Source organism: Melitaea cinxia, chromosome 13 (assembly GCF_905220565.1).
Source record: "Melitaea cinxia chromosome 13, ilMelCinx1.1, whole genome shotgun sequence".
Taxonomy (NCBI): Eukaryota; Metazoa; Arthropoda; class Insecta; order Lepidoptera; family Nymphalidae; genus Melitaea; species Melitaea cinxia.
The window spans coordinates 9,610,095-9,626,978 of NC_059406.1; the positions used below are offsets into that span (position 1 = coordinate 9,610,095).

Consider the following 16,884-nt stretch of genomic DNA (forward strand, 5'->3'; position numbering starts at 1 on the left):
AATAAAATTTTTGTTACAAATTTTATTTCAACGCTGCGCAACGAAAAGTGAATTAATTCGAAACGAAATAACGAAAGATATTATTTCATGTGAGTCATTTACTGCTTTCAATGAACATATTTTTACTATGTTTACAGCTGTCCGATGTTACATACATAAAGTTAGAATATATTAAATAAAAATGGCTCATAAACTTTAGACGTTAACTTACGCTTCAGCCTTTAATATCTCACCGATGAGTATAGGCCTCTTTCCCCATGTAGGAGAAGGACTAGAGCTTAATCCATCACGCTCCTCCAATGCGGGTAGGCGGATATATTCACTATTATGAGTAACGATTGCTACCAAGTATACATGACAACAACCTGGATCGACGCCTTAACGTGCTCCCCGAGGCACGTTGAGGAGACCCACAAGGACTGCACAAACACCCAGACCACAGCAAACATCTTTATGGCCAATATAAGTATTTGTCATGTGCGGGGATCGAAACCGCAACCGCCAGCGCAACAGCCGCAAAACCAATGCCGTGACCACTAAAGCGTCGACGTTAATTATACAAAAACATTTATCATAATTAAATATCGTATTTTCAGACCGAGACATTTATTTACTATTACTACGTTATGTAATCACATAATCTAAATGGATGTACCTTAAAGCTTTTGTAAGAAATATTCTCACGTAATACCTGCTTTTTTGGGTCTTAGTTTTCTCATTACCTTACTGTCTAATGCCCTTTTTGTTTGACATAGATGGAGGTATTTCTATTTATAGTCTGAATGATAGAGTTGGCGCAATCCATATTTTTCTATAACGCTTTATTCTATTATATCTTATATTAACAGGTTATTTAACACTCTGCTGCTAGATTTATCTGGTTAGTTTTAACGAGCCCTATGTAATTATGTACTATAGTAAGATGTAAAGAGGTTTTATAACCATAAAATTATTTTTAATAAATCTAACCTATATTACGATTACGAAATATTTTATTGGATAATATTTGAGGTATAAATAAAAATCCTGTAGCTTGCTTGGCAATGGCATGGTTACACTTACTGCTAAGACACTAATCAGATGCCAGAATATGTATAGAAAGTTTAAACTAGTATCCGTATTATATGATACAGCTAATGATTAAAAAAAACCGTATAACTTGAAAGCTTTTTTCCTTTTTTTTTCTAAAAGCCTTTGCTAAAACTCCAGTTGTCTAACCATCCTTCTATTTGTCTAACCGTCCATCCATCAACCTGTCCCGGAGCTATATCATTGAAACCGATATAAATGGACTCTTTAAATTTTCACTTATCTATTTAAAAAAAATGTATGAAAGATTGCAAGTCGGTAAGCAATTATTCGTCGTTACAGTCCGTCTTATGTTTCCGATTTTATATATAATAACAAAAATCACGAAATAAAAAACAAATCATTTACACTAAATACTACGCGCAAAACTGAAGACATTTCAAACAACACTCCTAATTATGTCCTAGATTGTTGCATTAATTTAGAAATTCTATGTATCATTATTCGTTTCCTTGAACGAAGAGTAATACATATTATATGTTCAAGTATACTTCGTTATAATTGTGTTAGCTCGCAAACGAAAAAAACTGACTTCAATTACATCGACAAGTAATACAACGTTAGACGAAAAAAATTAAGAAACGCAGTAGTCGTCACTACGATTTTCGAGGGTTTCCCTCGATTTCTCTAGGATTTCATCATCAGATCATGGTTTCCTTATCATAGTACTACATCTGGGATATCTCCTTTCCAACAAAAAAATAATTATCAAAATTAGTTCATAGACGACGAAGTTATCCCCGAACATACATAAAAAATATATATATATATATACGGTCGAATTGAGTAACGTCCTCCTTTTTTGAAGTCGGTTAAAAAACGCCAAGATTTTTATTCTGAATCCCTTTTTAGAAAAATAGTCGTAGGATAGGGCGAGTCTTTTATTTTTATTTATAAAATTAAAAATAGTAACACTCATCTCACTATACCTACTTCTTATTTTATTAACCGACGTCCAAAAAAGGAGGAGGTTCTCAATTCGACTGTATTTTTTTTTAATGTATGTTACATCAGAACTTTTGACTGGGTGGAGCGATTTCGACAAATTTTCTTTTAATCGAAAAGTGGTGTGTGCCAATTAGTCCCATTTAAATTTATTTGAGATCTAACAACTACTTTTCGAGCTATATCTAATAATGCGTTTTTACTTGACGCTTTTTTCGTCGACCTACGTTGTATTATACCGCATAACTTTCTAGTGGATATACCGATTTTGATAATTCTTTTTTTTTGGGAAGGAGATATCCCAAGTTTAGTACCATGATAAGAAAACCAGGATCTGATGATGGGATCCCAGAGAAATCGAGGGAAACTCTTGAAAATCCGCAATAACTTTTTACTAGGTGTACCGATTTTGATAATTCTTTTTTTGTTGGAAAGAAGATATCCCTAGTTTAGTACCATGATAAGGAAACCAGGATCTGATGATGGGATCCCAGAGAAATCGAGGGAACTTCTTGAAAATCCGCAATAACTTTTTATTAGGTGTACCGATTTTAATGATTTTTAATTTAATCGAAAGCCGATGTTTATCATGTGGTCGCATTTAAATTTCATCGAGATCTGATAACTACTTTTTGAGTAATCTTTGATAATGCGTTTTTACTTGACTATTTTTTAACCGACTTCCAAAAAAGGAGGAGGTTCTCAATTCGACTGTATTTTTTTTTTTTTATGTATGTTACATCAGAACTTTTGACTGGGTGGAGCGATTTCGACAAATTTTCTTTTAATCGAAAAGTGGTGTGTGCCAATTGGTCCCATTTAAATTTATTTGAGATCTAACAACTACTTTTCGAGCTATATCTAATAATGCGTTTTTACTTGACGCTTTTTTCGTCGACCTACGTTGTATTATACCGCATAACGTTCTACTGGATGTACCGATTTTGATAATTCTTTTTTTGTTGGAAAGAAAATATCCCTAGTTTAGTACCGTGATAAGGAAAACAGGATCTGATGATGGGATCCCAGAGACATCGAGGGAACTTCTTGAAAATCCGCAATAACTTTTTACTGGGTGTACCGATTTTGGCAATTTTTAATTTAATCGATAGCTGATGTTTGTTATGTGGTCACATATAAATTTTATTGAGATCTGATAACTACTTTTTGAGTAATCTTTGATAACGCGTAGTTACTTGACTATTTTTTCATCGATCTACGTTGTATTACTCGTCGATGTAATTGAAGTCGGTTTTTTTTTTCGTTTGCGAGCAAACACAATTATTCGTCGATCTACTCGTCGATGTAATTAAAGTCGGTTTTTTTTTTCGTTTGCGAGCAAACACAATTATTGTATTGTTAACTTTGTGAGGGTACCTCTGCGGTCAATGCAAATAGTGCATCCAAACACGTCTCTACATCTATTTCACGAGTGTGAGTGTTATTTTAAGCTAAAGTGTTCAAAAACTATTCCAAAAACATTAACACCCTTTCACAGACTAAGCTTTCTGTAACGTTTTATTGGAGTACAAAAACTGAATAAATTGCGATTCAAGTAAAAAATAGACCTAAATAAGCCATTAAAAGTGGGAAATAATATCCTGTAATACAAAAAACTATAACAATATTAAATTATTAATATAGGGTTTATAGAAGTATAAAAATAGCTTGTGAGGGTGGACTAAAAAAATATTTGTCAACTGGTGATGATGATCGGATTGATCTGTAAGTTGTATGTGGCCTATAAAACAACAACAAGAGAGAATAAATATCGTTGACGAGCCCAGTTCAAACCTCGCATGAAATGAAGTGGCAATTATTATTATTATTATTATTTATGTTATTTTGTTTTATTTATGTTATTTTGTTTTATTTATGTTATTTTGTTTTATTTATGTTATTTTGTTTTTCGTTTTTGTTCGAGAAACTTTCTTTACTAAAATAAATATCGATTATTGTAATTAATCCAAGCCAAGAATTTAGAAAACATGCAACAAGACACACGACAACTAAAAGCTGAAATATTAGAAATGAAAGAAGACATAAAAAAATACAATCAATAAGAATAATAATGAGAAATTTAAACAATTAGAAATAAAAAATGCAGTTATTGAGGGAAAAATTCAGGAACTGTGTGCTATAACAAACAATTTTGAAAAATATATCAGACGCAAGAACTAGGTTAAAAACAGCATTTATTAAATATAATAAACTGATCGTACTGGACAACATTAAGAACACCTCTCACCAATATACAAATAAGAGAACCCTATCTGAATCTCCAGAACTTCCTACTATCAACCACCAAAGGAACAAATAAACAAAAAAAAAAACAACCACTAAAGAAAAATAAGCCTGCCAACATTAAGGACTTATTTATACAAAAATAAAAATTAACTTTCAAACCCACAAACAACAACCAAGAACAACCAGGACTATCGCAACAAAATACAATATAGCAGCCACAGACAGGCCCTCCTCATCTATATCTTCCAGTATGGCCGGTCACCGTGGGAGAGTTCGGCCATAACCCTCCAAAGAAATACAGACAAACTGGATTGAGATAGCAAAAGATGAAAGACTTTTAGCATTCTTTGGAGAAGGCTTTTACCCGAAGGGGGTCCCATTCATAATTTATATACATAGTGGATAGTTGCTAAATGATAAAAAAAAAAGATACTAATGAGCTGAATGAAAATTTGTTAAAGTCAATCGCAAAATCTATTTACTAAAACTAATGCAAAAAAAGTATATAATAAAATTTATTGTAAATTGATATAAGTGAGTCGTAATTATTTATAATTGATTTGTAAAAGTAATGATAGTATGATATTGTTATTCTTTTGCTTGTTAAGTTATAACTGGTATCTATGGTTGGTCAAAATTGTTATTATTATATATATGATTGTATAAAAACATGAACTGATTCAACATATTGATTAATTTTATGAGAAATAGTAAAAACCAATAATGTCAAATTTATTTCCAAAAAAATATTATTAAAAAAGATAGTATTAATATTTCTATAATATAACTTGTTCTAAATATATATGTTTGGTAATTATTTATAATTGGTTGGTAAAATAATGATAGTTAACATGATATTATATTATTATTATTATTATTATACATTATTATTAGAAAATATGAACTGAATAAATGTATTGATTAGTTATATAAGTAATAATGAAAAATAAAATTTATTTTTTATAGCTACAATAATTATGATGTTTTGATATTTTTACTGATTCTTCCAGTACTTATTATATTTAATTTTTTTTTTGTAATTCAGACATGTATGGAACAAACAAAGCTTTGTTATTTTTGTTATTTGTTAATTTTGTATTGGCTGATCTGTATATTTTGAAAAATATAAACTATAATTATCTGAACTCTTAATTTTTATAGATCCGTTGCAGACAAATTTTAAATCACTTTTACACAACCACTCAAAAGTAGGTTTGTTTCAGGTGGCGTGGATACGAGCTGACGACCAGACAATACTCACACTACACACGCGGTTGGTGACGCATAGTTCCCGTTACGCAGTTACTAATGATTCGCCTGACTCTTGGCAATTGCATATCCGACCGCTGAAAGTCGAGGACCGGGGCTGCTACATGTGCCAGATCAATACAAGTACCATGAAGAAGCAGATAGGCTGTGTAGATGTTTTAGGTAAGGTTTAGACCTATGTAAGCACAAGTATTTTAACTATAGTGTCTTTCCTGTGTCTACTCATAATAACTGAAACATTTGAACATAACGGAATAGTAATATAATAAATTTCACACATTCTAAGGTGTCCAGCAGAGTGAGAATTACGTATTAGAATTCGAACACTGACGCATGGTGTATGCACAAGCGTCCAGAATACGACAAATATCTGTAAGGCCTATACAAACATAACATGTCAAAATGTAAGGGAGCGCAATCGCGACCGCTGTCATAATAGTCCGTTGCTATAATCTAACCCCATTGTCTCTATGGTTATTGTGTAGGTAAAATTACAAAGAGTTAAGCTACCAATTGAAGAGAAGAGACCGATGTACATAATTATAATGCGATGCTTATAGGTACGATCGGAGATCCTTTTGTTTCTGAGAAAATAAATATGAAATTCCACGTAAAACTAGTAATCTATACATATAATAAAATGGTACGAAAGTCAAAACTGTACATTGAATATTTTTTTAAAAGAATACTTGGGGTGTAATCTACAATCGACACCGAAGCCAAAAATATAGTTTTTAGAATTTTTGTCTCTTTGTCTGTATGTATGTCCGGGATAAACTCAAAAAGTACTGCATGGATTTACTATTTAATTTGGCACAAATATTATTAAGAAGTCGGGTGAACATATAGGCTACATATTATCACGCTATCACCTACGGGGAACGACCAGTGAACCTTTATTTCTTCAACGCATTCTGTAACAACGTGTAATCTAACGACAAATATTTGAATGTTGTTGTTATTATGTTAATTACCATGCTATAAGCTAGCTTCACACTATAAATACATTCTGTAGTATATTTAGTATCAGCATTGCACCCGTGCGAAGCCGGGGCGGGTCGCTAGTATAATATATTTTGATATCATTTTCCGTACCTTTTTCATAAAACCAATATTTAGATTTTCAAAATTGTACAAGTTCTATGGTAAAAGGTCCAACTGAACAAACTGTTGAGCTATATTAAATTGATATAAATTATTAACTTGCCCAACTATTCCTGAATATAAATCATGTTATAAGGAGATCGCAACGGCATTTTGCTACTCAAGAGTTCCCCCTACATCCTTTTCGGTTATTATACTATCAAAACTATAATATCTTCTAAATTGTTTATTTAAATAAGTTATAATATAGGAATTATAACTTATATATAATAACTTAAATATATACCTAAAATTTAGCAATGATGCAGTGTACCTACGCGCTATTGATTGCTTTGAAAGGTAGTAAGTACTACAAATATTTGCAGTATTTTAAGCCTTCGTAACTTTGTCCACAGCGTTTAACAAGCTAGTAAGCGTAAGCCTATTTAACTATACTCGTATGATACCTTTAATATGTGTAATATAAACTGTTACCAAACTTTCAAAAAAATTCAAAAAATATATTTTTTTTTCGTTTTTCAAGAATTTCTAGGTTGTACAAACTCATATGACTATATCTGAACCGTAGTCTGCTACGCCGTGAAATCATGTTTTTTGCAGACCTTACTACTAAAAGGAAGCGATATATAACTGTAACAAAAATACCTCGACGATAAAGATAAATTCACTTTATCAGGACTTCTGAAATATAAGCAAACTATCACACAATTGTATGCATCAATAGTACTAATTTTTTCTATCAATTAAATTTCCTATTTCGAACACATTCATTATATATAAAAATGTCGCACTATTGCATAACCAAATAAGAATTTAAGAAATAAAATAGTAGTGTAACATTTGCGCTTTTATTAGTGTAATTTATGACTCTATCATCTTCCTTCGCACGCATGATCAGAACGTAAATATTCCGGAATGTTCCAATTCACGACTTTTCTAGTATAATTTCATATGTGTCGCCTGTATTTTAAATCACATAGCATTAATATTATATAGATACCGACCATATTCGAGACATTCGTAGACTACGTTATTTGCACGAAATTGTCACAAATTCACTAAATTTCTTTGAATATTTGTAGTCATACTACTTTGTAAAATATGAATTCCCAAACATTGAGACTGTTGACTTTTTATTACTAAATCTTATCGATCTACGGCTTTTAAATTATTTCTACGTTTATGGAAGATGTGTTAGATCTATGAACTGAGGTATAATTTAAAACGTAACGATAGCCTTAACTGAACACTCTGTGTAAAAAAAATAGTAATCAAGTAACAAAGTGAACTGTTTATATATGCACGATACGCGTGCATTTAACATATTTATTAGGAACTATCAAAGTAAGCATAGAAAATAGAAATTGTTTTCAATCAATTTAAGGATAGAATGCAAAATTCAATAATTATGTATTCATTACAGTCTACAAGGTGAGTGAGAGACGATATATTATGAGGGAAGGTCATAAGGTAAACCAAACCCAATGAAATTCGATCTGAGTTTATTAAGATTATCTTGAGTGGATATAGGCGGAAGTACACATGTCATCCGCATCAGGGAAACAGCAATTTTGTAAGAAATAACATAAATGAAAGGAAGTTATTAGATTACAAAGACAATGACTTTGCTGAATGTGCGGTAACTCATAAATAAAAATTTTACGTAATGTGTATCGTGTACTCAAATAGTTGATAAATAATTTTAAGCATTCTATCCTATAGATAACGCAGGCAACTTATGTTGTTTTAGAATTAAGAAGGTATTTATCTTTCTATGTGTGTGTTTAGTTTTTCTTAACTGATGGTACGGAATTAATTACAATGTAATTTTTCCACACTATGTACCTACATATGTATTATATTAATACGCGAAACAAAAACTTTATTTCCCTTAAATCATACTTTTTAAAAGCCTTCAAATGTTTTACCATATGTGTTTTAAAAAATTATTAGAATAATATTTATTTTTGAGGTAGTTATTTTGTGCAACTGAATACATTTTATTGCTACAAGTACATTTGAAACGTATTAATTAGCGAAATAAGATACTTGATATTTTGATGACGAATTTATAATTAACTCAATATACTGTACAATTTCAAGTACCATATGAATCGAATGGTATAATTCATTGAATGCAATTCATAGTACTAACGAACAATGAAACGTATCCATTTATCGTTGAAGAGCTTGTCACTACGCAGTGATTAAAACACAATATACCGTACAATAGTGTATCGATAGACTAGCGTTATCGTTGATATTAGAAACAGCGCCTGCTTGATTTACAATTTGCAGGTTCGATTTAATCGTAAAATACATTTACTGGAACAGATTTTGATACTCATTATTTCATCATGATTATCATTATTATGCACTAATAATTATGTGCACTGCTGTTTATTTCTCGAATGTGTAAGCAGGTAAAAAGTAGTATTCTATAAACTATTTACTACTTAACGAGTTTGAAAGAAAAGATTTACTAATTTTGAACTAATTTTTATATTTTTTCTTTTGATAAATTATACATTAAAAGACACTAACCTGAAACCGAGTTTTACCCGGGCAATTAAACGAGTTTGGGTTACTCTTTCACAAGAATTTACGTGTGATATACGTAAAATAAATTTATCTGAATTAGACAGTAAAGATCGTTTTGTGGACCCAAAAAGCTTTCCGTAAGCGATTATGCGGTCCACCAATAAGGCGAGACTCTCCTCTCTGTTTTAGTGGGTTTTCTGGTTTGTTTTTCACATTCATATCCAAGGCTTCAAAATTCTTGAGGCTTTCGTGGATATCATTAGATCAGTTTATAAACTATTACTTACAGTAGTAATTGCGTACCAGTTTGATTTATTTATTGATAAAAAAATTATTATTTTTTTTTCTTTTTTCTTAGTCGCGTGTATTAATTATTAGCGATCCAATTTAAAGACATCGGTTTAAGACAGCTTCTTTATAAAAAAAAATATATCAAAATTAAGACAACCTCTTTGTTAAAAAATATCAAAACTATGCGAGAAATTTAAAAAAAAGTAACGTTCGATACTATTTCTAGTTCATTTACTTTAAACCCTCCTAAAGGATAAAAGTGACATGGTGTTAAGAAATTACAATGAATCAAAACCAACTTTGATCAAACACTACATTCATAAGAATATATCAACATAATATGTGGATATAAGTTCATAAGTGATCATCGAACTGGACACAACATAGATATATTACATCCACTTAAGTAAACTTTGTACATATATCCTCTTTGACATTCGATAAACGATCTATGCTCTCTAGGCACAACTAAAAGCTTCTATGCCTGATGAAATACAAATAATGAATACGTTACACGTACAAAGACTTGTCTACGGAATTATAAACTGTGCAGTGATCAAAATCATTGCATAGTGCAAATTAATATAATTGATGAAAAGGAAGGATTACATTTAGTAATTGACTTACGAATTAATTTTTTGAATCGGATTCGAAAATTGTTAGAGTGCATATTTTTAATATAAATTAAGTTTAAAGAACAATTTTCTTAAATGTCTGAGGAGGTTACCCGCTTCAATACATGTTGTTATACTATAGTAGCACGTATATTTTGTGAAAATTTGTATACTTTGGCCATAACGATTTGTCACTGTCGTCATTATGCGAACGGAAAATTAATTTTACAAACCACTTTGAGATAGCTGACTTAATAATTTAACTGAGGTAGGACACGGCAGGATATATCTGCTCAAAATCTGGAGCAGCCCGACTAGGAAAGTACCTCGACCTTACAAAAGATCACAGCTAAATAATACTGCTTTCAAGCAGTGTTATGTTCCTGTGGTCAGTAAGGTGACTTGGGAGGAATTTGGGGTAGGGTCGGCAACGCGCTTGTGATGCTCGTAGTATTTTTTTATTTTTTTTCATTAGTATTGCTCGTAGTATGTGAGCATGTGTATGTACGCTTGTTTGCCGACCTAGTTATATAAACAAAAAAAGGCATATTTAAATCCATCTCACTATTCTTTTGATAGATTTTTGATATTATTATCAAAAGTGTTAAAAACGTAAAATTATAGAACGTAGTCATTATTGATTACCCTAAATAATAAGTCGTCGTAGGGGCTCAAAAACACATAAAACTGTAAACATTGACAATGAAATATACTATAGAAATCAAAAATTTAAGTTAATAATTTCTGTATTCAAGTAGGTTTCGAAAACAGTGTCTTGCCGTAAGACTCTTTTCAAAACCTTCAACCATTACAAATATAGCCTAACGTCTTGCATGAAATACTTCGCCACTAAATCCGCTGTAATAATTATTGCACTGAAAAGTATGTTTTGGCTATTAGTCTTTTTAATTGAACATTTCATTTTTATTGGCAGTTATAAAATCAATAGTGATATTTTATTGCATATGCGAAACCCATGGCCCAGAAAGGAGATGTTTTTTAATGAAATTGGAGTTATAATTTTATCTTTCCTTCTCATATTTCCACTGCGTTTGTTCCTATTTCTGTCGAAGTAATTGATGTTTTGTAAATATCTATATTAATATAATAATGATGAAATATTTTACTTCTTTGTTTGTTTGTAATAGATAAACTCAAAAACTACTGGACCGATTTTGAACATTCTTTCACTAAAAGAAACGTATAATGTACTGAGTTCTGGTTGAGGTCTGGGCTAGATGAGAGCCAGTCTTCAACTCTTATAAAGTCCGGAACGTTAGTTTCAAGCCAAGCTTGGGTAATTCGTGCCTTGTGACCCAGGTGTAGAGTGCTGCTGGAAAGTTCACGGTATATTTTTAAAAAGTGTATTGCTGAGAGGTTTCACAACATGATCAAAGACTGTATCTTGTTACACTTTCACTCCTTTTTCACAAAAATATAGTTTTGTGACTCCTTGATAAGACACGCCCCACCAAACCATCACTGACGCAGGATGATGACCACGTTGTACCTTTCCGACAACTTGAGCAGTTTTTTTAGAACTGCGAGCGTACACTTTATCATTTTGCTTATTGTAGTGTTCTTCAATCGTGAACATTTTTTCATCGGTAAAGAGGATATTTCTGTGCCTTTCACCTGCGTATCGCGACAGAAGGCGTTTTGATCGATCCACTCTCTTTAATTGTAAAGATTGATTTAGGACATGTCCTGTATATCGGTGATAAGCACCGGGCTTCAGGTCTTCTTTTATAATACGCGACAGAGTCCTAGCGGGAATCTTCATTTCTCTCGATAAGATTTTTTGCTTCCTAATGGGGTTTCGACGAATTCTGGCTTGAACAGCAATTACAGCATTAACAACGTTTGTAGTTCTAACAACACGCGGTTGCCCCGATCTTTTCTGGTCTTCGACTAACGAAGTGTTGCTGTATCTGATGATAGTACTATATACGAACATACGGCTGATACCAAGCTTTTGAAATGTCTGGAATATGATCGACGGCTCCATACCCACTTTGTGCAAGGCAATCACTGCAATCATATTTTCTTTAAGTTATATACCTATATATATATTTATGTAGACTAATAATTAAGATAACTATTTACGACATGCTCTATGCATTAATATTTATCACATATGCTCTATAATGTTAATTTACCGCATTGTCGATGGCCACACTCATTTTTCTCCAACAGTTTGTCTGTTTGTTCCAGCTAATCTCTGAAACGGCTGGACCGATCTTGACAGAACTTTCACTGGCAGATAGCTGATGTAATTAGGAGTAACATAGGCTACTTTCATTTTGGAAATTTTTATTTTATAACTCTGCGAACTTAAAAATACCTTTTTTTGTTAAATTCCACGCGGACAAAGTCGCGAGCACAGCTAGTATATAAATAAAAACATACCACAGAAAGACTATAATTTAGATCCAAGATCACAAATGCTGCACTAATATACATAGGTCTACTCTCCAACATAAATATTCTCAACTAGCTGCTGCCCGCGACGTCGTCTGCGTGAACGCTATACAGCACCAAAAATACCTACGATTATACCTTTTAAAATAACATTCATTTACCCGTTTCTTCTTTACATTTCATATCTACAGAAAAATCTCATAGATGGCGCTGCTTTAAAATTATCTTGTCTACTTATATTCATTTAATTATGTTTATCGGCTTAGTTACTTATATTGCGTGATTTTTATAATGTGAAGCTAGCTTGTATAGCATGGTTATTAACATAATAACAACAACATTCAAATATGCGCCGTTAGATTACACGTTGTTACAGAATGCGTTGAGGAAATAAAGGTTCACTGCTCGTTCCCGGTAGGTGATAGCATGATAATATGTAGCCTATATGTTGATCCAACTTCTTAATAATATTCGTGCCAAATTTGAAGTAAATCCATGCAGTACTTTTTGAGTTTATCCCGGACATAGATACAGACAAACAGGCAAACAGACAAACAGACAAAAATTCTAAAAACTATATTTTTGGCTTCGGTATCGATTGTAGATTACACCCCAAGTATTCTTTTAAAAAAATATTCAATGTACAGTTTTGACTTTCCTACCATTTTATTATATGTATATAGATAGATCAAAAATATACTCAGTGAGCAACATCAACGTTGGTTAATTGATGAAATGATGATGCCGCTGTGGTGAGATCTCCCAGTCAGACATGATAAATGGGAACTCCTCTGAAGTTGAGGTAAAAATATGTTAGTAATAAATATTATTTATTTCTATTATCCGAATGCTGGAATTATTAAACTATTTCTACACTGAGCTTAGATACGCCAATTGACCAATTAAATCGTAGTAAATTATAACGTCGAGTCTATTTGTACTAGTTGAAATAAGCCGTTCAGAAACGCTTTCTTATTTCGTAAAAATAGACTATACGCCATAGACTATACGTAACGTCTGAATAATAACAAAAATACTGCTTAATTTTTAAAACGTCTTGTCAGGACGAACTAAAAAAAAAACTATTATTTTAATTGGGCCGTGTAAATATACTGACGTAGAAGTGTTACATAATACACAAAATAAAATTGTATTTTTCAAACATTTAGTTACTGATTCCAATGACAATTGCTATAAAATAAAGTTTTAGAAAATGTTTCTGAAGGCACATAAATTGAAGAAAACTGTTAGTGCTATTTCGTAGAACAGCGTCGCGGAGGAATTGTGAATTGTTGCTTATGGGTGGAAATCTTTTATATTGCTTAAGTATAAATACTTCTTTTGTTCCGTATATAGAATTTTTAAAAGCTTTGACGGGTTATAACATCAAAATAATAGAAAAATGCACGGAAACTTCGCTAGCTTTATTTAAAGAAAAACACAATCAGTTTAGGTCTTTTGTTGTTTCCAATTATTTAATTGTTGATTTCTCGTGATAACATCTTGTAAATCGATGACAACAGGCTGAACACACGAAAAGTGTCACGTTCCGCCTGAGCCTGAGCGTGCAAGCGAGAGAGCAAGCGTTGGTTTGTGACACATTTATCTCTCTTCTCGCGTGACGTCAGAGCTAGCAGTTCGAAATAATTCAGTGATAATAATTCAATTCAATTTATAAAAGAATGCAATTTTTTTCTTTATGACGTTATCACGTAAAACTATCGTGACAATTTATGTAATAATTAATTTTAAACCAAAAACATTTTCGTATTGTTAGGTACTTAAATCCTTATGAAATTGCTAAATATTTTATTTTATTCTTAGTTTTTAGTATTTAGTATAGAACTTTGAAAACAATAGTATTTATAGTGGCCAAAAATTTACAAGTAAACCTCTTATTTGGTAAAAAATTAATCATAACTCATATAATAAATTAAATTAAGTATTTTATACATATAACATAATAAAGTATATTGCAAGAAGTCTTAGAACAAGTTAAACTTGAAGCTAGGCTTGCATACTAAGTTAACGGACGCGCAAATAATGATAGTATTTTTTCTGCTTCGTACTTTATTAATTTTATAGTTATAATTCTAATTCATTAATAATATTTTTTTAAAGATAATAAGATCTTCTATTACTTTCCAAAATTAATTTGGCAACAGAATTATTAAATAAAATTGCTCTTAATTTAAAAATACTTCAAAGAATTACATTTTGTCTTCTAGGTGCACCATTTTTGATAAAGGCATACAGCCAATTTTGGATAATAAAATTAAAATATTCGTTGAAATAACTGACAAATTGGGTACTCTAAATTCTCATATTGCCTAAATTATATTAAAACTAGCTGTGCCCGCGGCTTCGCCCGCGTAAAAATTAGTGTGTTACAAAGTTTTCCCGGCAAACTTAATGTGAAAATCTCACCAAAATCGGCTTAAGCGTTCCGTAAACCTTCCTCTTGAACCGCATGAAAATCCGTTTAGTAGATTTTGAGGGAATCGGTCACATACACTTTTGGGGACTTTGTTTTATAATACACTAACTGTTGTCCGCGACTACATCCGCGTGGCTAAGAAGAAATGCATTACTATTAAGATGTTTAACGCAAATTATTTTTTTATTTCAGTCACTTGAAATGCTTATCACACTGAGTAACTTTTTAAAAGGCACAATTTAGTATAATTTAATAGTTGTTTTTATAAAACCTCTCTATACACCACATTTTTAGCTTTATTTTCAGGCTGCGGTATAAATAACCTATCAGGAGAACTTATAGCTGCTGTATATTATGTTTCATACAAATATGTTAACCCCAATTAAACCCCCTTAGCGGTAGAATATCGCAAAATCTGTTCTTAGCGGACGTCTACTAACTATAATGGCTGGAGGGTTCATCCTGGATGGATGGATGGACCTTCCAGCGATTTTTGAGTTCTTATGATGAGTTAGTCAGTGACCTTTCTTTTATATATATACATATATATATAGATTACGATGCATTATTTGGACACCTTGTTACCATCTATAGAGCATACATTTTAAATTTCAAGTCTCTTCTAAAACATAGGACTTTCATACAAACTTTCAACCCCCGTTTTACCCCCTTAGGGGTTGAGTTTCGTCAAATCCATTCTTAGTAGTAGTTTACGCCCTATAAACCCTACCTGCCAAATTTCAAGTTTGTAAGTATTTATAGTTTCGGAGATTTCGTGATGAGTGACCTTTCGCTTTTATATATGTACTAGCTGTGCCCGCGGCTTCGCCCGCGTTGAAATCAGTTTGTCACAAAGTTTTCCCGGTAAAATTTCAGTGAAACTCTCATCAAAATCGGCTTAGCCGTTCCGTAAACCTTCCTCTTGAAGCCCTCTCTCCATTGGTGAAACCGCATGAAAATCCGTTCAGTAGATTTTTAGGGAATCGATCACATACGCTTTTGGAGACTTTGTTTTATAATACACTAACTGTTGCCCGTAGCTACGTCCACGTGGTTATAAAGATATGCATTACTATTAAGCTGCTTAACGCAAATTATTTTTTTATTTCAGTCACTTGAAATTCTTATCACTCTGAGTAACCTTTTCAAACGCACAATTTAGAATAATTTAATAGTTATTTTTATAAAACCTCTCTATACACCACATTTTTAGTTTTATTTTCAGGCTGCAGTACAAATACCCTTTCAGGCGATTTTATAGCTGCTGTATATGTTTCATACAAACTATCAACCCCAATTAAACCCCCTTAGCGGTGGAATATCGCAAAACCCGTTCTTAGCGGACGTCTACTAACTATAATCTACCTCCCTGCCAAATTTCATCTTTGTCCATCCTGGATGGATGGACCATCCAGCGGTTTTTGAGTTCTCGTGATGAGTGAGTCAGTGACCTTTCTCTTTTATATATATAGATTACGATGTATTAGTTGGACACTTCCTCACCATCTATAGAGCATACATTTTAAATTTCAAATCTCTTACCTTAATAACATAGGACTTTCATACAAACTTCCAAACCCGTTTTATCCCCTTAAGGGTCGAGTTTCGTAAAATCCGTTCTCAGCGGACGTCTACACCATTTAAGGAACCTACTGCCAAATTTCAAATTTGTAGCTGTTATAGTTTCGGAGATTTCGTGATGAGGGAGTCAACCTACCATCCCCCGTTTTAACCCCAAAAGGGAGTTGATTTCTAAAGATACATTATTTGGACACCTTCTCACCATCTATAGAGTATACATTTTAAATTTCAAGTCTCTTACTTCAAAAAAATAGGACTTTCATACAAACTTCCAACCCCCGTTTTACCCCCTTAAGGATCGAGTTTCGTAAAATCTGTTCTTAGCGGATGTCTATGCTCTATAAG

The 16,884-nt window shown here is 32.1% G+C and overlaps 1 protein-coding gene across 1 annotated transcript in view; it reads left to right on the plus strand.

Moving 5' to 3' along the window:
* LOC123658888 (protein amalgam-like) overlaps window positions 1–16,884 on the plus strand; it is a 77,693-nt gene that overhangs the window by 43,547 nt on the left and 17,262 nt on the right. The window contains exon 3 of the mRNA XM_045594178.1: window positions 5,505–5,712. Within this exon, the coding sequence (XP_045450134.1) occupies window positions 5,505–5,712 (208 nt within the window). The remainder of the gene's footprint in view (window positions 1–5,504; window positions 5,713–16,884) is intronic.